Below are 22500 nucleotides of genomic sequence, written 5' to 3'. Positions count from 1 at the left end.
TTGTATCAAGTCAAGGCTGCTTGGATAAGGGGCATCATCGTGAGCTGGGCACCAAAATGTCTTAAATGTTCAAATGTCGTGTTTTTTGCTCCGTCACATCCATTGTCGCCAATGGAACAACCAATCAAGAGCAGGCAGATATCTTTCATGTTACCGTAAATATTAGTCTACGGTAAATTAATGGAGGAGGAAGTTAATCATTTTAGTTCAGGACCAGCTGGATCTTTACGCCTGATCTGAAAACAATGTCAGATTTCATGAAGCGAGAACCAGATCGTAGCGTTTGCCCGATCGGCCGTCGTTTTCGATGTGGTTCTGGCTCGCTTTAGTTAAATTCAAAATACAGCATTTGTTGAAGTCATAGTCAATTGTCACGCCCGAGGAGCTTGTGTGAACCGCTGACACACAAAGAGCTGAAGTGGTGGGAATTTAAGTCCTGGCTGATCAAACCGTGCAGAGTTCAGAAGGTAAGGGGACCAAACCAAAGGACTCCGCCTGATCCTCCATGTTGGGGGTGTGAGGCTAACGACCCCACCCCATAAAACAAACAATCATCATCTAAAACACCCTCCACAGCTTGCCGGGTTGGTTCAGCCTCCAGCTGCTGGTCTCAATTAAATCTCAGTGGGTGCTTTAAAGACGAATATCTAATGAGAAGCTGAGCATGTAACATTTAGGATGGCTTTAATTATGCACTTTAGCTAATTCATGGAACCCTTACGTTAGCTAGCGCAGACATCTGCTGGATTAAATGACAACTGTTCATCCACTTTTTGAGGTTTTTAGTACACATTCTCTGACTTCTTCTACATCTGTGAATGTGACAAAGTCTTGAATTCACGTCGTCACATAACTACAAAGCACACTGTGGGCATCATTAACAGGTTACTGGGGCGTTGGCGAACTAGACTTAGGTCTGACGGAGCACCTCAAGGGGGATTACAATTAGTCATGTGGGGCTAGTTTAACGTAACATTTGTATTTATTGTGGATTAAAAAAGTCCAGCATTTACAGGAAACTTCTTCTGCTTTGTGACGTTTTAAAAAACATGTAAATGTTCTATTTTTAAGTTTATGAACGGATGGACCACGTTTCTCCCATGTGAAAACAGGGACTTACTAGCTACATGCTTGCTAATAACAATGATATAGTATAATATATAACAGTACAGTACGAGAGTGCTATTTGGCCACCGACACATTTGTCAGTAACTCTTCCCAAGATCCCAAACATCTCGTCTCTGCTCGTCTTCTTCACGTCTAAGCGTGGGCGAGGGAGAAACTAATTGTCAGCAGGGGAGGTTCCTTAAATAACCTCAGTGTACATTTGCATACATTTAATCTTTATTGTGTGTATGTGTGTGTGTATGTGTGTGTGTGTGTGTGTGGGAGGATAGGTGAGGATGGATGTTCATGTGCGAGTGTCTGCTTTTACTCATCTGCGTGGGTGTCTGTGCTGCATGTTTCTGTGTAATTTGTACTTGAACATGCAAGTGTTTGTGCAAGCTTGCTACAAAGTGTGTTTGAGTATGTGTGTGTGTGTATATGTGTGTGTGTGTGTTTGGTTGTGCATTGTGTGGGCACATATGTTTCAGCTGTTTTTGCATTTGTGGCATTTGACAAGGCTGCTTCTTTGTTCCTGTGTAGTTTTGATTCCTTCTCTTTCTCGCTCACACACACACACACACACACACACACACACACACACACACATACGCTCGCACTCAGCCACATCTTGGTGTGATGCCCAGATTTGAAATGCATAGTGTTTCTGCTGCTTTTAATGGAATACCACTGTATCTGCCTCGGGGGAAACCTAAACCTACTATTCCAACACTGGTTTCCAAATTGATACACTCGCTTACTGAATTCACGCGGCACTTTCTTCCCCCGTCTCCTTCCTACAGGCTGTTTTTACTGCTTGAATCTGAAACCACGCCAAAGAAAGGCCTCGGCGAGTCGAGCGCTTCCGTAACGGTGAACACATAAACTGGTGTCAAATTAGCATAACCCAAGGTCACAAACAATCATGTCCCCACCGACCCCGCAGATCAATTTTTCACAAAAACGAGAAGCGAGGCCCGAGAGCGGCGCGGCGTGTCCTTTCCCACGCCTTCCCCCAGCGAATACTCGCCCGGGGGGCGACTGTGAAACAAGCATTAATATTCATGGGGCAGAACATACACACTAGCGTTGGGGCTGTCGCCGGAGCTAAGCAAGCGTTGCATCAAAATTTATATTTTACAACGGTAGGCTGCCTTTGTTCCTGTGAAGCCCCCGTGGGGACGGCGGGAGCCCGGCGTAGCGGCGGTGTGAAGCACGGGTTCAGAATGCAGAGGAGGTACTTACGATCGGGCTGGCATTGATGTAATCAGAGTTGCCTTGGCTGTTCTCCACCTTCAAGGTGATTCTGGAGTGATCATCTGGAACACAAATGGGGGGGGGGGGGGGTTCAGGGCATTCTGTCTTAGGAATGCAAGAGCAGCCATATTACACGCATTGTAATGAGATATTCTTATCTGTTGAATATGCAGGACTCCCCTTCTGTAACCCATGTCCACAAGAAGATAAGTAACCACCAAGTCGCTTGTTTGAGTAATCTCCTGATGTTCTTTTATTGTCCTCAAGAGAATTGATCAATAAATCCCTGCCCTTTGCCGTCTAGAAGGCACCTCTGACAACTTAACAGCAGGCGGTCATCCAGGTGAAGTAGTTCACCAAAAGAGAACACTAGGTGAGTCCAGCAGACACGTTGCTCAGGATCCACCTTTACAAACTTGTGTTTTTTGGGCCATGTAGCAATAGATAGTAGCAATAGATAACTTTTATTTTCAACATAGCGTTTCCAAGTGTTGGTGCCGCTGTCGCAAAGACATCCGGATCGGACCTAACAGAATATAGTACGTTTCACAACTGCTTATTATAGAAAAGTGTCGCTTTTAGATTTAGATTATCAAATGGACAATTAATCACAGATGTTTGTTTCTGGCTGCTAGCGTTAGCGTTAGCAACATGGCTACCGTCCGAAGCAAGAACCCACCATTAGAATTCCAATTTGGGAAGCGGACAGAATTGCATAGTAAAAGTCTGACTCGTAGAAAAAATAATCTATTGGCATTCTAACTGACGGGATTCAATTTAAAGTCTAACGGAGATCCACAAGCTTCCAAAAACACCACATTTGTCAGGCTAAAGTTTTTGAGAAATGTGTATGAAAGTACGCACAATCCATCTTTCACTCAGTTTAAACATCAATAAAGTTGAAAGAAGAGTTTCAAAGAGGTGAAAGACAATATACGCTATAAAAAATATAAAAAAATGTGAGCGTTTGGGAGTTTAATTGCATATGGAGCTGTTCCCTGTTGGTCGACGCAGTGTGCGTATACATGCCCTACATCCTCCCTGGTCCACTGCAATTTGTGTGTGGCAATTTTTGCTATTTTGTCAATTTTTCACTTACGAGCAGAACTCTCAAGTCTGCAGTGATAGTGGCAGAAGAGTTCTGAATTCCTTTTTGGGCGAAGCCAGCGGTGCTTCAAATAGGAAGCACAATTTATTCCTGACAAACTGCTTTCCCTGCTGACAACCTGGATTTCATTAAGCCCAGGCGGTGGAGAGAATGGAATAGCACTTTTTTTTAGATGGGCCATTTCCACAGAAGCTTAGAAATGTTAATCATTGATGAGGTCGGTGCAGGAGAGCTTTAATAGAAAACTAATTTACAAGCCTTCTGCTCCCGGCATCTGCTCCAGGTTTCTGATAATAGAGGCCGGGTTCAGAATATTCGGGGAGTGTTGTCGAGAGGTGGTGGGAGTAATGCTGCCATGTTTGGAAGGCTGACATCGAGGGGGTGGTATTTTGGTTCCACTCAGAAATTAGGGGTTGTCTGCCCTCCGTGAATAAAGAGGAGATATTACTGTCTTTCTTTTTACATCTCTCTTGTTCTTCTACATGTGGTTCTCTTTAGTTTTGAACCAGGCGGCAGTGAAGCCAATGCTGAAGTGTCTTAAAGCTGCATTCTCTCGACTCCTCTGGTTGCAAAAAGAAGTCCGATTGCATGGAAGTCTATGAGAAAATGACTACTTCTCTCTTGATTTATTCCCTCAGTAAACATTGTAAACATGAGTTTATGGTCTCAATCTCTAGTTTCAAGTCTTCTTCAATACAGCAAATACTTTGACAATACCGAAAATTGAGAAGTAGATTAAAAGTTGATCATAAAATAAATTACATATTGAACAACACTGGTTTGGTAGAAGCACATTGATTTACAGCACCGTTCATCGGAGACCACATGGTCCAATTTTCAAGTGTCCATTTAGTTGAGTTTCTGCATATGTTTAAACCTTACTACAATTGAAATGCAGATAATGTGTTGTCATTTCTTATTGATTTAGTTGTCTATCGTTGAATTCTGATGACGGTTCTAGCAACATAAATCTGGAGACTTAAAGGCCAGTACTGATATTTAATAGACTTGAATGAAACTTAATTTTCATGATAAGAAATTCCCCCAAAGCATATTGCTTCAGGTCCAAAACAGCAGCCAGAAGATGTGGCAAATAAAGGTCTCCACAAAAGTCAAGGCCTCACGCAAGCAGCAGCCGTTGAAACGGTGGATATCGAAGCAGTAGTCCTTACTCGATCACTTTCTGATTACTACCATCTAAATGCTAATGTGGGCTCGCCCACTAATCAAACCGAGGAACAGAGAGCGCATACAGAAGAATCAAAACAGAGAGAGTTCATTGCTTACATGCCACCACAGCAGCAGAGCGGTTCTTCTTGGCGTTGCCGTCCTTCAGGCCGACGGTGCAGGCGTTGGGCTCGGCCTGATAGGCGCACAGCGCCTCCCACTCCTTCTCCAGGCGGTCCTTGTTCTTCATGTGATCCTCCATGTAGGACTGAGGGAGAGGAGAGACAAGAGAGAGAGGTGAGGAGGTGATGCAAACAGAGCTGGAGGTACGGCAAAGGGTTGTACAGAGATTTCTACACCAGTTTCACCGCCAATACAGATCGGTACACGTTCATTATTGAGGTTCCTTTTATTCATCTTTCTATTCATCTCAAGCCTTCTTTATCCTCCTGAAGCAACACATGGACAGGCTTTACCCCTAAAAGAAGAGGGTTTCAGTTGATTTGTCAATCATATTTCTTTGAATCTCAGAGGAAAGTCAACCAAACACATGCCGAACTAGAGCTCTTCTGCTGTGGTCGCCAGTCACTCACTGTCTTGACCCATCTGTCTGCACCTTTTTCTGGTGCTCCACTGATGGCACATGAGACCATGAGCGTTGTTCATACAGGGAAGCCATAATCTGATGGTGGCCGGAGGAACTTTGTTTTTTAAAGCACAGCCTTGAAAATCGGCGGCCCGCGTGCACGAAATGTAGATCGTTTGTAATGAATGAGGGAACGAAATGAGCTGATGTGGTTCTTTAAATGGCTCCGGCGATGATTTATGATGGCAGTTACAGATGGGGCTGATCTTAATCAGAATTAGCTTCCCCCCCAAAAAAAAGAAGAAAAGGCCTAATGTCTTTCTGCTAAAATGAGAGGAGTTTGTTAAAAATGGAGGGTGGACGTCCGGCTGGTGGGGGATAACGGAAAAGTGTCTTGATCAAATGCAGAAATGTGATTTTTTTTGTTGCACTTGTGCTTGTGAACCAAACAAACTCTACAAAGAGGCAGCAGGTCAGGTTTGTTTGTTTGTCGGTATATTTGCAAGCTTAACAGGCTCAGTGATGAACAGCAAGCTTCACCTCTTCACAGCTGTATCAAGTTTAGAGGAAAACACACACACACACACATCCATACCTGCATTACCAACAGTGGACTATCAAGCTACTCTATCCAAGTGTGGACCCATTTGTCTGGTCATTTTGAAAAAACTAAAATAGAATAGAACATTTTCTTTTTACATCTATAGTATAGTAAACGGAGCTTACTTAAATTACAGCTTGTCCAAAATGCAGCAGCCAGACTCTTCACCAAAACCAGAGCAAAGAGAGCACATTACTCCTATTTTCTTTTTGGCTCCCGGTGAATGTTATTAATATTAATAATAATAATTTTAAAGCCCGTTCTGGACTCACACCGAAATACATCTCAGATCTTCTGAAACCGCACGTGTCTGGTCCCGACCTAAGCTCCTCAGACAAGGCTCCGATAGCCATACCGCGATCTAGGCTGTGGTCTGAGGGTGACCGGGCCTTTTCTGTTTTGGTCCCCACTCTCTGGAATAACCTCCCTGAGGAGATCAGACTGGCGAGCTCCTTAACCTCTTTTGAATCTCTGTTAAAACATTCACAGGGTTTGTGGCCTGACGTTTTCACTTGTATCTGTATGCAGAGGCATTCTTTTAACATTTATTTGAGTTTATTTAATTATTTTAAAACAATTTATTTTACTAATTGTATTTTTTATATATGTTCCTTCCTTGCTCAATGTTGTATAACTATAAACTATTTAAAACTGTTTTGTTTTATCAGTTTGCCTCCCATTCTGATCTAGTAAAGCACTTTGTAATCTTTGATTTGAAAAGTGCTCTAGAAATTATTCTTTTTTACCATTATTATTATTATCCTTAAAAGATGGCTACCTATTAAAGATGAGACTTATGAGACCATATTCTGTAGTGAGTGTTTGTTTCATAAAGACATTTCGTTGTGAAACAAATATTACGAAAATAACACACACACAGTGTAACACCAGCCTTTCCTTGTTTTTAGTATCAGCTCTCCATTATATTTTTCTCCAGAGCTGCTAAAAAGCAGAAATGATGTAACAGGAAGCCGCGAGCTGCGACCTTCCACCTGCACACAGACGCTTATCAACAGCAGGCGGTCTGAATCCTTCGAAAGAGGAACACACACGCACACACAAATACACAAACACACATCTGAAACACACACACACACACACACACACACACACACAAAGGTTTTTCTAAAGGTTACATACACAAAAACAGAGTCCGCCCACACACGCTCAGACATATACACTGCAAAGACACACAAAAAGCAAACACGTACGAACACACTCACACAAAACAAACACAGAGAAACACGACAAGCACACACTCAAATACACACATTCAGCCACGACAAGGGCACGCACACACAAAACACATACAAACCACAGTCACAATCACCTACTGACACACACGCACATATACATATAGATATATATGTATTAACACATGACCTGCAAACATACAGCTTCAAAGATACATAGACACATTCAAGGTCCTCAACACAAACACACACACACACACACACTAGATGCCCCCCCACCACCACCACCACCCTTTACCCCCTACCCTCTCTCTCCCTCTCTAATGCCATAGTAATAGGGTTTTGTGGCTGTGTAAAAGGATTACTGCAATCCAATCAGGAGGTGCTGAGATCACCATGTGTCGACCAAACACTGAATAATCCCCTTACTGCGCGGGGGGGGGGGGGCTTACAGCTGCCAAAGGTGCTTGACAAAAACCCCTTCGCAGTCAGCCATTGTGGCTGTGACGCACCATCTCTGAGCACCTGTAGGAAACAGCCGCATGCAAGCCGGGGCGCCGCATGGGAGGTGACGTAATGCGGCGGCCATTTTGGATCAACGAAAGGGGGGGAGGGGAAGTGGGACACTCAGCAGGGACAGGTGTCCCGTGGTGGACGGTAACCCAAGTATTGCTACCGAGTGTCGTTTAAGTACAATTTTAAAGGACCTGTACTTCAGTATTTCCATCCTGTGCGCCGGGATATACTGTACTTTGAACTGCACTTCAGTTATTATACAGATACAGCAAGTGACTTTGTAGATTTAGATTTAACATGGCGTCCTTAATTAATATACATAATTCATCATTATTAAAGTAGCCGACTGTTAGTGGGGCTCTTCATTGACCAGCTTCACCATTACAATGCTGCTTACTTGTTAAAGTAATAATTATCCAGTGATAATGAAAACTCAGGCATGTAACTTGTACTTGTGGCTACATACATGTGAGGCTCTTTCCCTTTTAATGGAGTATTTTGACATTGTGTGACTGCAACTTTTATCCTTTATTTGTGGCGATATTTAATATGTTAACATGTGATACGTTTCAAGTCTGAAATCCCTAAAAGCCTGTTTTTGTTCCTGCAATAGCAGATCTGTGCTATTTTCGGTCTGATCAAAAGCACCCGCATCAATTAAGTTTGCGCCGCATCAATTCAGGCTAAAGTCTTCCCATTTATGAATTCTACAACAAACAATCATCATCAATCGATCTGCATCCATCCACCACATCAGTGGCTGCCGTCTTATTATTAGTTTTAACGCTGACATCATCGTGATGCACGAGTCCGACCTCTCTGCTTCCTCCTCCTCAGCTGACCAAATTACAGTGATTTAACATCCACTTCCCGAAGCCCGCTCTTCCCACGACCATCGCCCCCCACGACCCATCAACCCCCGCAGATCACATCCCAGCTGGTCCTGCTGCTGAGCTACGACGAAAAACCACAAACCACCAACAAACTTCCCAGTTCAGTTAATCTCGACGGAGTCGCTCGCTGCAGCATAATCTAGAACACTTAATTTGGCCAGCAACAAAAGACAAGATAATGTGCTTTATACATAGAGTCGACTAATCCTCTTAAGACAAAAGGAAGAGGATGTAGGGGGAGGAGGTGGGGGGGTGTGTGTGTGTGTGTGTGTGTGGGGGGGGGGGGGGGGGGTGCTCGGTCCCAGTCACATGGGACGAGGTAATACATTAACTCAGATAAGATCGTGAAAGCTGTTTCTCCTCAAATTAAAATCTGTGAGAGGAGGATGACATGGACTTTGCTCTGGGTTTTACGAGAGGGAATTCTTTTTTTTGGGGGGGGGGGGGGGGGGGGGCACCGCAGTTCATCAGCCGTCACGTTGCTCCTTTTCTTTCGAGGCCCGTGATTTTTATTAATCGTTCCACGGTTGCCTCACTCGAGCGCGTGGCAGGGCGTTAGATGAAATATTTGCTTTTCTACGGCGGCGCTGCGCTCGTCTTGCTTTGTGATGGATTTGGTCTCACGCTGTGTGACGCTGCTGAAAAAAGATCCCCCCCCCCCCCCCACCAACGTGTCCCGGTTTTGTTGTCGTGAAACTGAGCTCGGTCTCTAGTCGACATCGTGATGTGAATCTGAAATGAGCTCTCTTGTACGTGTGAATATTCTTTTGTATAACTGACAGCGAGAGCAGCGGAGAAAAACTTATGGGGGGAAAAAAATACAAATTATGGAAAGAAGGAAGGATGCACAGGAAGTTCAAAGGAAAACATCATGAAAGAGAACAATGCAAAGAAACACGAAGAACTGAACGAAACAGGGGGATGAGTAAAAGGTGAAGGAGAGAAATATGGATAGTACGAAAAAGTAATGGAAGAAATAAATGATGCAATGAAGACACAGAAAGGTTGCAAGTGGAAGATGATTAGCAAACAGTGCAGGAAATGAGCAACGCGATGCAGGAAAACTAATGAATGAAAGACGGAGGAGGGATTATAGAAGGATAATGGTGGCAAATCCACAGAATATTTAGTAAAGAGGACGGCTGGTGGGCGATAAAAGACATAAAAGTGCAATTTACCAGATTGTCACTGATATGTGAAAACCTCATACCTCCGGTTTTAGTTCTTACCATCTTTTAACTTCCTTCTGTATGCTGAGAAAACAAGGAGACCTTTAGGCTCCAGAAAGGCTCCAAAGCCCAGCGGACATGCATCGTAAAAAAAGAAAAAGAAAAAGCTGACATTTTGGAAATAGATGTTCCCCACTTGAGGATGTCATTATGCAACATCCCCTCGCTGTCTGATGTCTCTACTGTGGGAGGACAAAGACGGTCTGGACCAAACCGAGCTGTGTGTGTGTGTGTGTGTGGAGCTGTCCGAGGTGCTGAAACTCACTTACAGCTCTGTGTGTGTGTGTTACTGGATCACCAGATTCTCTTCCTTTCACAGCCAAATTGCTGCAAAATGAAAAAAAAAAAAAAAAAAACACGACAGCTAAGAGGTTCACAGCTCCGTCACATTAACTGAGAATCACACATTATCACTTTCTGCGTTGAAGGAGCATCCTGTGACTGACAAAGTGCTCGCTCCCCGTTTATTTCCTCGACGGAATGAAAAACACACCGTTATTAAACGGTGTGCCGTCATCGGCACAGCAGGAAGCTTAACGTGCATTTGGACAGGTGTGATGGGTTTAAAGCAGTTACGTGGTTCTTTATATGTGTTAAAACAAAGCTGCAACAGACTCACTACTCTGCTGAGTCACTGGATGTAGCAGGAAATGTTCTTCATGTACGATTGGATCCCATTATTCTGTAATCATTCAGCCATTTAATGCGTCTACAGTCGGATATGGATCTTCCCCTTTCTCATATGGATCATAATCACTATTAAAGCAAATCAAACACACATCAGGCTCGGAGGCCTCTCGCTCGCTGTCCCTCCATCCTTACATCTACGTACATCATCTTAACCACGTCTATACTGTAGATCTTCACACAGCACTGATATACAGCACGTCAGGTCCAGATTCAGGATGAGTCATGGACTGTATATGAGGAGTGGACGTAGCCTTGAGGCCTTCCATTCTGAAGTCCTCGAGTTTGGCCATTTGGCCGTCGCCATCTTGGAATGCGACAAGTCGCCATTTTTGCTTTTCTGCAACCAGTGAACTGGAGTTATCATATCTGGACTGAGGAGGAGTGACGTAGAGACGCCGTATACGTCTCCGGTAGAGACCTGTCAATCACTGTGTAGCCCCGCCCTAAAGCATCCCCTGCTTTATGGTCTGTTTGACTCTATATGGACCATCATTTACTAAATGAACATCATGCTGTATTGAAGAAGACTTGAAACTAGAGATTGAGACCATAAACTCATGTTTACAATGTTTACTGAGGTAATAAATCAAGAGAGAAGTAGAGTCATTTTCTCATAGACTTCTATACAACCAGAGGAGTCGCCCCCTGCTGGTCAGTTTAAGACTCTTCCGCAACGAGAGATTGCAGCCTCTGATTAGTCCAACGAGTCTTCACACCAGAACAACAACATCGGTCGTCAGGAATGTGAAACGTGGCCCCTGGTGTCATTGTCAGGCCCAAGAGGCTCTTGCAGGACTACAACAACGTCTCCCTCCAGCTCTGAGGAAGGACTTCTCTATTTGCAGATTGTTTAACGCATCTCAACATTTGAAGGACTGATTTTCTTCTTCTTTGGTTACAACAGAACGGAACACGTCGTCTTGTGAGGCCATGTTAGAGGCGTTGATAATGCCGGAGCCTCCTCGTGAACAGGTGGCATTCATCAGGCTGAACATGACTGAGAACACTCGTACAAACAAGCCTCACAGGAAGAAAAAAAAAGCAAGAGATGTAAGGTAAGAATATGGAAAGTCTTTACATGAGGCCCGTTGTTTATGCTAAGTGTCTTTGAGAGGATTTAAGTGGAATATTAGCATTCAAGGAGATATTCATCTCCATCACCTACACAAAATGTTATTATTCATCTCGGGCACATCAGACGTCCTCCCCTCACACCATTTACATATCAGTCTCCATGTTATAACAAATGCAGTAATCACCCCGAGCCAGACTGCGGCCCACACACACCGAATGAACACTCAGGAAAACATGAGCAACACTTCATTTCGTTCCTCTCATCTCTCAACGGCTTCGTCTGTTCCAAAGACAAAGCAAAACGCTACTCGAGGAAAGCTCAGACCCTCGCTGTCCCGAAAAAACTCTATTTCCATCCACGTGTCGGGCCGCGGCGCATCAAACGACGCACGGCATCGCGTCCTGCTGTGGTGTGCGTTTGCCAGGAAAAAACACTTTAGCAGGTTCTGTGTAAGACAACAGAGCCGGCTCTCTGCGGTGGAACAAGGGACTCGTTCTCTCCTGAACACAACTCTGGTGCTAAAATCTCTCAGGGGTAATTAGTATCTTTGTGCCTATTGAACACATCAAAAAAGCCCACTCTGTCACATCTCACCGGCAGCTTCATAATGCATGGAGGGGGCGGTGTGTGTGTGGGGGGGGGTTGGGATGAGGAGGTTGGTGCTGCAGGTGCCGGCTGGTTGAAGTGAATAGCTTTATATCGCAATTAAGGCGCCGCTCTGAGAAATGCAACCGAGGGTTCAATAGAGATTTTCATCTGCAGGAAAGGGAGAGGGTAAGAAGCCCGCCTATAGGAAAGTGTGGGTGTAATGAGATGTACAGACACAGGGAGACAGATGAGAGAGAGAGAGATGAAAAATAAAAGAGTGTGTGTGTGTGTGTGTGTGTGAGAGAGAGAAAAGAGTGCTATATGCAGACGAGACAGAGCCACAGAAGAAGAACACTGTGGTTTTAGAAAGAGATAAACGGTTTTGAGAGGAAAGAGAAGAAGAAGACGGGATGTTTTGGACAAAAAGGGAAAATAAAGGAAACGTGGAAAATCTGCGGCAGCTGTTTGGAAAGACAGACAACCGACGGAACATTACAGTGTTTACTTGAGTTATCATTGGATCTGAAATACGTCGTACTTTGAAATGTCTGTGTCTTGTAAAGCGCTCGTTACTGACGGATCAACCAAATTATTTATGTACGCAAATTTCACTTTTGGGATTCGGGGGTTATTCATTTATGTTTTGTGACGTTCATCCCGCCAATGTAGTTTATAAAACAACACGGAAGCTGCTGTCATGGGTTCTGGGATCGGTTGTCTTTTATGTTTTGTGTATTTAAGAGTTGCTGCATCCATCTCGTCCTCAGAACAGAACCTGAGAGTGGGAGTTGACGTGGAACCCTCCTTCAGAATCTACTTTCCTTCTCTCGTATTCCATAAAGTCGGGGTCAGACTTTTGCAACAACTCTGGATGTGCGATCCAGGAAGTGGGTGGATTAGATTTTACACGATAACGTCTAACGTCTAAGATTCAGCGTACGGGAGAACTCACCAGGATCATGTGACCGGTGGAGATGTCCATGTTGGAGTGGGCGGGCTCCTCGCTCCAGGAGGAGATGCTGCTCCGCGCCGAGGGGCTCACGGCCGGACCGCCGTCGCTGAACTGAGACGACACGCTGTTGATGCGGGAGGACATGGGCTCCGCTCGCTCGGACGGAGGCTTGACCGCCATGCGCTGCCGACAGAGCTCCTGCGGGAGGGAAAGACGGGGAAAAGGTGAGTCATTGTTGTCAACTAGAAGACATTTCTATAAGAACTATTTCATTTGAAGAACATAAATCAAACAGCTCGCAGTCAACGCTGCTAAAAACCCTAAAACCTCCAAAAAGATTGTGTTGTGAGCACATGACATCATCTCATATCGATCGCTGGTCCCTTGAATTGAATACAAATCAAAGAGCAGACTTTGTGACATCAGTAAATATCGTCTCGTGGTCCAGATAATCGTTATAATATCGTATCGGGGTGAAGCTGGTGATTTACTGCCCTGCTGACCAAGGGGAAGACCCACGTTTTGAAACCTCTGTGGGACCTTCACACACTGATGTCACAGTAGTTACGGTTGGGTCATCCAGGTCACATGTGACAAGTCAGACTTGCAGGATTTGAGGTGGTATTTGGGGTAAAACCACCTGTGATGGGGCGTCACACAGGCATCGTCCCAACCTTTGACAAGAGAACTGATGGAGTCAATTCATCATTATCATTTTAGTCAATGCAGAGCATTAATAATCCTGTTTGTTATATCAAAGGCTGGGGAATTGCCAATCTTGCCACTAAATGATCTTCTTTATATATGAAGCATATATGCCACGCCTTCTCAACACAACTCCGAGCAGCGACGTCAGTGAGCCGCAGTGAAAGACAAAGACGACGTTCTAAACACAGAGCTGTGTTGCTCAACCCACATGTTGGAGAGAAGGACCGCAAAGCCCAATGAGACTCATCATCCCACAATGTGATGAAGGGGACACGATTGTATGCGACAACATTTCACGGGCAATGCATCCAACAGTTGGAAGAGACATTTCACCGACCAACTGATGGACTGACATTGCTTTCCCATATGAAAAAAACTAAATCATTTTGTTGCTTAAACATAACCAAAGGTTTTCGTTTTGTTTGATTTTCATTGTCATTTTCAGCCAAAATGTTTGTTATTTTACTAAACGTATTTCGTCGTGTTTTCTGTTTTGTTGTAATCATTCTAAGCAATAAGCCTACAGCCCAGTTTATTCTTTATTACGGTGGATAAGCAACAACAATGTAACAGCGAAGTCTAAAGGGAACCAATCATCCGTCTACAAGGACACTGAGCGCACCAGAGGAGCTGGAGCTGGAGCCCGTGTGGGGGATCCGTGTCTCTTAATGAGAGCGATGCTGATGATTAACTCACGGGCCCGTCTGATTGACGGCGGAGGTAATGTGAGCGGCCCTTCATTAGCTCGCACCCGATCTGACTGATGTTCTCGTAGGCCGGTTGCGCTGACGCTGATCTACGAGCTTCGGACGCAGACTCGTACATGTGTGCTGGGTATTAACGGCTGGACGGGTGGGAGGCGAACGCCGACGTGTGAACAAAGACAAATGCTGCAGGAAGCACTGAACCACAGCCAGACACAGACCCAGCTACTAACAGAGCTTTTACTCCACCGTGCTCACAACAGTTAATAAAGGGACAGAAAATGATTTCACTCAGATAATCATTTATGTCATTATATCAAGAAAATAATCTAAATGGATTCATCAGATTTAGATTCTGTGGTTGCAGATCTGCAGAGGTTGTAAATGAAGTAAACACATTATAAGCAGGTCTATTCTGCACGACAGTATATTTATAGTTGCATGCATAATAACTGGATACAGGTATAATGAGGCTTTCCATTTGGACCTTGATTAAAGCAGTTTAGACTTTTTTGTTTTGGTGACACTAGACCTTCTTGATCACTTTTCTATTTGATCATTTTCAAGCCAGAACTTTGGAGGCTTTCGGTCTTTTGAAATCTTTGTCGGCCCAGGAGGGGAAAGCATCTGCAGCGTCTGGGGACATGAAAGCTCTCCCTTCAGCCCGTTATTGGCAAAGAGGATCAAAACGTCTCCACCGTCCCAGCTGTGGGTCACGCTAACCCGGTCATTGTGGGATGTTTAATAAAAAAGCCAAATATTGGTCCCCATGAAATGAATTAGTTTTGCTTTTCCCGTCCTGTGCGCCGGCGTCAAACATCCTCGGCAACACGGAGCCCAATCAGCGCAAAGCACTGCATTGTGGGTGTTTTGTGTTGGAGGGGGAAACACATGATCAATAGCGTTCATATTTCAACGAGCCCACAAGGTGAACTCCTGCCGCCGCAGCAAATTCTTTTATGATGTAATTAAAACTGATTCAAAATGCCCCCCCCCCCCCCCCCGAGAGCCAATTAGAGGACAAAAAGGCAAAAAAAAAAAACCTTGAAGGAATAACATAAAGCGGGACAGGTTGAGAGTCTAAACAGTGCAGATTTACGGCGCCTCTGAAGTCCTGCTTCCACACAAACACGAGTATCTTTATTTACAGTGTATTGATTTTCAACCCCACGTACTTCATCAGGTGAATCTCTGTGCTTTATGGCGCGGAGGAGACGCTGGTGTGCATTCTCCAGCTTCGTCTCCGTGTTGCCTGTTATTTCATGCTTCTTCATGACAAAGTAGGTCGAGACTCTCAAGGAGACCGGCGACAAAAGCAGTCATACCATCGTATTTTTAGAAATTGGCTATATTTTAAATACATTTTGTCTAAAGTTATTGTTGCGGTACAGCGTGCAGAGGCGGTTTTTGGAAAGAAATCCTGATTGTTGGTGCGTTCAAGGACATCTAATAGTTCAGTCTCCGTCCAAAAAAGTAGACGTTCAAATGCAACAAATGAGAAAATGATCCAGGACATCCATAGCGGCTCAATTCTTTGTCTTCTGGATTTCATTTTTTCTGACGGCTAATGAAAAAATAAATGTTTTTCGAAGACGTTGGGGGCATCCGTTCTCCCAACTGCATTAACTTTGACCATAAAAGCAGATAAATGTTCCCCGTGATGGATTACTAATCACCAGAAAGCTTCACGTCTTTTCAAATTGATTCTTTTTTAAAAACAATTGAAATTGATGAAAACAAATGTCCGTCTGGAAGGTAGAAAAATCAATCTGACAATGCGCGGCAGCATTTAAAAAAAACAAACACTTGACGTAAATGATGTGATTGTTTTAACCCATTGGTATGCAGCAGATGAGGTCATCATCAAACCAACCCAAATGTAACATGAAGATCAAGCTCTCGCTCGAGGCCACATCACTGCTGAATGATGGAAAGACTGTCAAAGATGCACAGAATGTCCAAAAATGCTCTTTATATATATTCATCCAGTCACATTTCTCTTCCTTCTGAACAACCAGCAGAGTTTTCTCTACCGTGGATCCTGAAGACGCTGTCGTCTGTCGGGCGCAAACTAAATAAAAGTAAGAAACCGATGAAGGTGAAACAGCAACTGTTGCTGCTGTAAAGTTAGAAACATGTATAAATGAGCACTGCCCCCCCCCCCATGCTTTGCATGAATAAAGGTTAAAATACCCCCCCCCCCCCCCAACAGCCCCCTCTCTCATGGGCATCATGCCAACTTGGCGCCACATGACCGTCCCGAATCATGCATCACCCTCGGGGGAGGGGGGGGGGCGACAGCGGCGTGTCGGGAGGCGTGTGCCCCCCCGAAAGCGACACCCTTCTTTATAAAAGCCCGCTAATGGGGATGAAGACTGGGGGGGTTTTGGGGGGTCGGGGTTGTGTCAGCAGGGCCCACGGGGGCGCCTCTGTTTACAAACTCCGTCTGACCAAACAGAGCTTTAGAGCTGTGCTCCAACAAACACACACAATAAAGGGGGGACGTGATACAGTATGTCTGGACTTCTGAACGCTTTTAACAGATATATTTAAATGCAAAATAAAACTTCTGCTCAGAACAGAGTTTAACTTATAATGAATATAAAGCTCACATAGAGGATCAAAGTGGACAGAGTTCTTATTTGCACTTATTTTCTAAATGTATTCTCCTCAATAAACATCCCGGTATTCAAATAAAAGCTTTGAAAACTCAACTAAACTCAACCAGATACGAAAGCTGAACCAGATCTAGATCTTTATTCTCACAGCACATCCATGTGGCGGCCGCCATGTTGGATTAGGATTAGCGTGGACACTAGCGTTGTGCTAGTGCTGGTGAAAAGTCCCTCAGAACCTATTATGTCATAAATAGGAATCAATCAGAATCATATGTGACGGATCGGGACTGAGCTCAACAGCGCACTGGGTTGAACGGGACGGAGTTCCATGTGTTTGAGGTACAATTTGACGAAAACTCCAGATTCTCTTCAGTGACGATGATCAATGCTGAAGTGCTCTTAAGTTATGGCTGGGGGTCTAAAACATCTTTATTTGTAGAGAAAGAGAAGAGCTAACATTCATTATTGGTCAGAGATGGGACGCAAACCTAATCCTCAGTTAAAACCTCACTTTTCATGACATTAAGTTAGTATTACATGACTTCCTGCAGAGGCACTGGACGTAAATTAAATCCTGCAGAATCACCCGACACGAGGATAAAGCATGCCGGTGCATTGACCTGCCGTCCAGACAAGGACTTTGAAGATGCGGAGGTTTGTGTAATATAAATTGTATTGTTGGTGAGTGCAACAGATTTAGATCAGTTTAGCCTCTTGGATGAATCACTGGCTGCAAAGGACACAACAACAGTTTTTAATACTTAAAATCAAAAGGTTTTAAATCAGTTCAGGATAAGAACATCCCAGAGACGAGCAGTACAACGCTGATTACCAGTGTGATGTGTAATTAATCCGACGTATTCGTGGCCGACGACGCTGACTGGAAACGACTGACTGGTCTGATTTTTGATGAGAAGTTGTTATCAGAAAACTGTCGTGTTTGTCCGAGAGCAGGAGAGAGGAGACAGGAAATAAAGAACTGCATTGAGAGAGAGAGAGAGAGAGAGAGAGAGAGAGAGAGAGAGAGAGAGAGGAGCGTAGGACGGCCTGGGAACAAGTGATATTGTTTGCTTGTTTAATCTGAACGGAGTTGTATTGGAAACGTGTTTGGCAGTGTGGAGATGATGTTATCGTGTCTGTGAAGAGAAAAGAGACTTGTGTCCTAAAAATTTGAGAAAATATGACGATATGTTGAGATATCTCCACTAGTTTCACCGTGTTAAAAGAAACGTCCTGCTGCAGGTGATGATATCTTCATATTGCTTCGAGGTAATATCTCTCGACTTGTGGACGATCTCGGTTTCTTCTACTTCGACAGGAAATAGAAAGACTTTCGAGGGAGCAAATGAAAAGTTTGGATCAGATGCGGAAGATAAACCGAAGGCGACGTTGTGGACTCCCGTGTCGGGCGAGCGAGTAATCCAGGGACCGACTGACAGACGGGCGAGCATCAATCCGCCGCCGCCTCCCCCGCCCGGCGCCCGGGCACCTCGCGCACACGCTCTCCTCCGTCGACGCCCGTCAATCAATGTCTCCTTTGTCAGCGTCGGGCCAATCCCATGTCACGGTTTCTCCGGGACCGCTTGATTGACAGGAGCTTGAAGGTGGAGGGGGACCGAGAGGGAGCTATAGTGGCCCCGGTGATGTGAATGGAAGTGTGTGTATGTGTGTGTGTGTGTGTGTGTGTGTGAAAGTGTGTGAAGTGAGGCCGCAAAAACATACGCGCCGAGGGGGCGAGAATCATTAACATGCACTAGTAGGAGGGCGAGTGTGCGCATGAATATATGTGTGTGTTTGTGCACGTTTGTGTGTGTATGCTCGTGTGTGTGTGTGTGTTTGACAGCATGAAGGAGGACGCAGTGGAAAGGCCGTCAGGCAGCCTGCCGCTTCCTGTCTGCTTTAATTGCATGTAGCCAGAGGGACTTCACACACACACACACACACACACACACACACACACACACACACACACACACACACACACACACAGAACACAGCCCAGGGAACCCCCCCCCCCCCCCTCCAGCACAGCGGCGCTGACAAAGAGACGAGGCTTACACGGCTAAGATGGGAGCTGAACACTGAGGCCTTTCACCGAGGAGGATGACGACGGCTCTCGCTGTCGAGACTCGATAAAGACGACAGAGAGGAAGAGAATCAACTGGAGGAGCTTCTGGGAGCCCGAGCAGAGCGGGGCTGAGTAAACCGCCCCCTTTTTTTTTTTGTTCGCTATTAACCAGAAGAATATTGCATAAACGCAAGACTCGTGAATTTTAATTAGCGTTTTTCCAATTAAGAGGCTTAAAGCGAATCTCGGAGGCGAGTAACCGTGAAGATAAGTTGCTCATGCTGAGGAAAAAGCTAATATTTTAAGTAGACGGAGGAGGGCGGATCGCTGAGACGTCAGCCTGTCACACGTCAAGACTTTCAGAAACAGTTTTCTTCTTTTACTTGGAAGTTAAATCCTGCGTCCCTTTTTAACGTTTCCATCTTCTCATTGGTAAACGATAGAATGACCGATATGAATCCCTACGAGTCCCCGGAGTCGAGGTAAACCTCTGACGAGGCAGCGCGGTCTATTTCAGGAGTCAGAAATCCCCGGAGGAGAGCATCAAATGTAAGCACTTAGGGGGATGGGCTGGGCTCATTATAAAACCGATGCCCACAGGACCACTCTCATTTAAAAACATGGCGTGGAAAAGGTCAGGGAGAGAGAGAGACAGCGAGACGGGGAACAATCTCCAATCTAATTCTTTGCTCAAAAAGCCACTTAATATTGGGTTCTGTAAATTAAATTTCACACCCGGCTATTTGGGCCAAAGGATAATTACAGCAGGCAGAGAGAAGGAGGGGGGGGGGGGGGGGACCTGTTGGATTGGTGATATCGCTTCATGTGTCAAACAACAAAATGATCGCAGGGGACCGAGCACAGTCGGTCGTCACCACACTGCATCAATCTAGTTACAGCAGTATGGAATAAAAGCTGTTGATTGGGTTGTTTCACTGACACTAAAAGGTAAAAGGTTGCTTTCCTCTTCACCCGACCGCCAGACCCAAAGCAAAAAGCTTTTAGCCACCGACTCTGAACTTTCAAATTCACAATGAAAAAAGTGAATTCATGAGATACATTACACACATTTATACTATAATCTGAGGAGATGATTAACTGAATAGAATAGCAGAAATAACATATTCCTGATATGATAAATGATGTCATATATCTTTTAGACTCGGATTAGATACCATGACCTCTAAAGAGAAATTCAAATAAATCAAGAGAGAAATTGAACCAACCGGCAAACTGATGCAATCCGATGACAACGGGTCGCTAAACATACATGACATCACACTAAAAGGGTCACAGGCAAAAAATAATTCAGAAAATCAGCCGGGTTGCCTGGAAATGTTGGTATTCTACATTTCTGCAAAACCACGGAAAACGTTGAATGTGGACGTTTTTTTGCATTCGGTTTAGAACAAGTAGCGTTGTTTACTTTCTCGCTTGTCGTACTCAATATTATACCACGTAACTTACAAACGGGTGGACACGAGAGCGGTGGTGGAAGAGTCAAGGACTCACTCAGGAGACAGCTGTTCGTAATCCGGCGTGAAACTGAAAGTCAACATTGACTTTATGCTTGTCGGGTAATGTTGAAACGCTTGTTACATAACGTTTTTCTTAGCTTGGTCCAGTAGTTGTGTTGCCTAAACCCACAGACTGTGTAGCAGAAATGTGACGTAGTCACCGTGACGTCACGCATTGGTTTGTGGACGACGGCTTTGAGACCGAGAGCTCAGAATTTAAGCCGTCGCCAACTTGTTATTCTGGAACCAGAAGTGACGTAAGAGGGAGGAGCTTAAGTACCATCGAACGCTGAATTCAACTTTCATGAACTGACGCGCTGTGAAAGAGTTAAAGTTGTAAGACGAAAACACGGACAACTCCCAGACTGGACAATGCTGTGGCAGCAAAATATCAATCACAGTAAGCCCCGCCCCTAAAGCATCCCCTGCTTTATGGTCTGTTTGACTCTAAATGGACCATCATTTACTAAATGAACATCATGCTGTATTGAAGAAGACTTGAAACTAGAGGTTGAGACCATAAACTCATGTTTACAATGTTTACTGAGGTAATAAATCAAGAGAGAAGTAGAGTCATTTTCTCATAGACTTCTATACAACCAGAGGAGTCGCCCCCTGGTGGACACTAGAGAGAATGCAGGTAAAGGCACTAAACCTGCCTAAACCTAACCAATTACTTAACAACGTTAACCAACTGCTATTGTGAGTTTCTACAAGCGTGATACGAGGCTGATATGAAACTTGTTTATTACATTTTTTTTGGGGTTCAGAAATGTCGAAATTCAACGTATCACGTGGTTTGCAGAAACGTAACAATTCCAACATTTGTTTCTGGGCGACTGGCTTGGTTCCATGCCATCCCTAAGTTGTAAAAAAAAAGTTGAAATTCACAAATGGCGCCGTAGCGCTTCCTACCTGATAGGTGGAGGTAGCATCGCTGCCGGTGTCCGTCCCCAGATTGGTGAGCTTCTGTTTGAGCTTGTGGTGGGAGCGATGGCGGAGGCAGTAGACCACGGTGGAGGCCAGCAGCACGCCGACGATGCACAGGATGGACACCACGGTGAGGACGAGGAACTTGGTCGACTCCGCCTGGCTGTACTTGGTGGGGATCTGGTTGATCTGGCTTCCCTGTGGGCCACAAACGAACAGATAAAAAAGGGTTAATAATATGTTCCTATTATTACTCTAATCGGAGGTAAGTGGCTCCCCGTGAAGCTCAACAGGTAGAGCGTGGTTACTCTTCGATTCATCCGGCATGCTGAATAAAATGTCTGCGCTCATGACGGTGGGAGTGTAAAAACGACGTACCTAAATGTATGCACACTTCCCTTCCAGCCGCCAAAAACTGTGAGCGGTGATGTCACTGATCAATCAAACAAGAGGAACTAATCTGCAAAATCATCCGCTGGAGTGTTTGAAGGGAACGTCGGGATTAAAGCATCCACCGAACAAGACTCTAAAATCCTCCATTTGACAGAAATCTATCCGACCCCCCCCCCCCAAAGAAACCAAAACACAAAGGTGTTTGATTCTACACCAGGAGATGAATGTGTAAATCACATGCTTCTTTTATTTCCTTTTTTGGGGAAACGACATAAATATGCATATCACTGCGCTCGATGAAAACTATAATCACGAGCGTTTGTTCCGCCATCTGTGCTCAGGAGTGGACAGAATGCATAAACTCCTGTGTGAGGCGAAGCATTCCGGCCCAGACGGCTCAACGCACACCGCTCGCCATGTTGGAGGAGTCCGCCATTGTGAGCGGAGGTCGACAGACAGCTTTGGCCCTCTTGAGCAGGTGCCTCCCCCCCCAATTCCAAACCTCGGCAGCACTTTTTAAAAAACGTGAGAACCAGATCCTTCGGCAAACAAACCGGAGATGAAGGATTTCTTTTCACGCGGACCGCTGCTCGAGATGACACA

The 22500-nt window shown here is 44.9% G+C and overlaps 1 protein-coding gene across 1 annotated transcript in view; it reads right to left on the bottom strand.

Moving 5' to 3' along the window:
- LOC306706006 (receptor-type tyrosine-protein phosphatase N2-like) overlaps positions 1 to 22500 on the bottom strand; it is a gene marked incomplete at its 5' end in the record, with an annotated part of 170828 nt that overhangs the window by 25666 nt on the left and 122662 nt on the right. Inside the window, 4 exons of the mRNA XM_079172920.1 lie at positions 2350 to 2423; positions 4757 to 4904; positions 12960 to 13157; positions 21490 to 21702. Coding sequence (XP_079029046.1) covers positions 2350 to 2423; positions 4757 to 4904; positions 12960 to 13157; positions 21490 to 21702 — 633 coding nt within the window. The remainder of the gene's footprint in view (positions 1 to 2349; positions 2424 to 4756; positions 4905 to 12959; positions 13158 to 21489; positions 21703 to 22500) is intronic.

The sequence above is a fragment of the Pholis gunnellus genome, assembly GCF_910591455.1.
Source record: "Pholis gunnellus genome assembly, chromosome: 14".
Classification (NCBI taxonomy): domain Eukaryota; kingdom Metazoa; phylum Chordata; class Actinopteri; order Perciformes; family Pholidae; genus Pholis; species Pholis gunnellus.
This window is presented reverse-complemented; position numbering and strand designations above follow the sequence as displayed.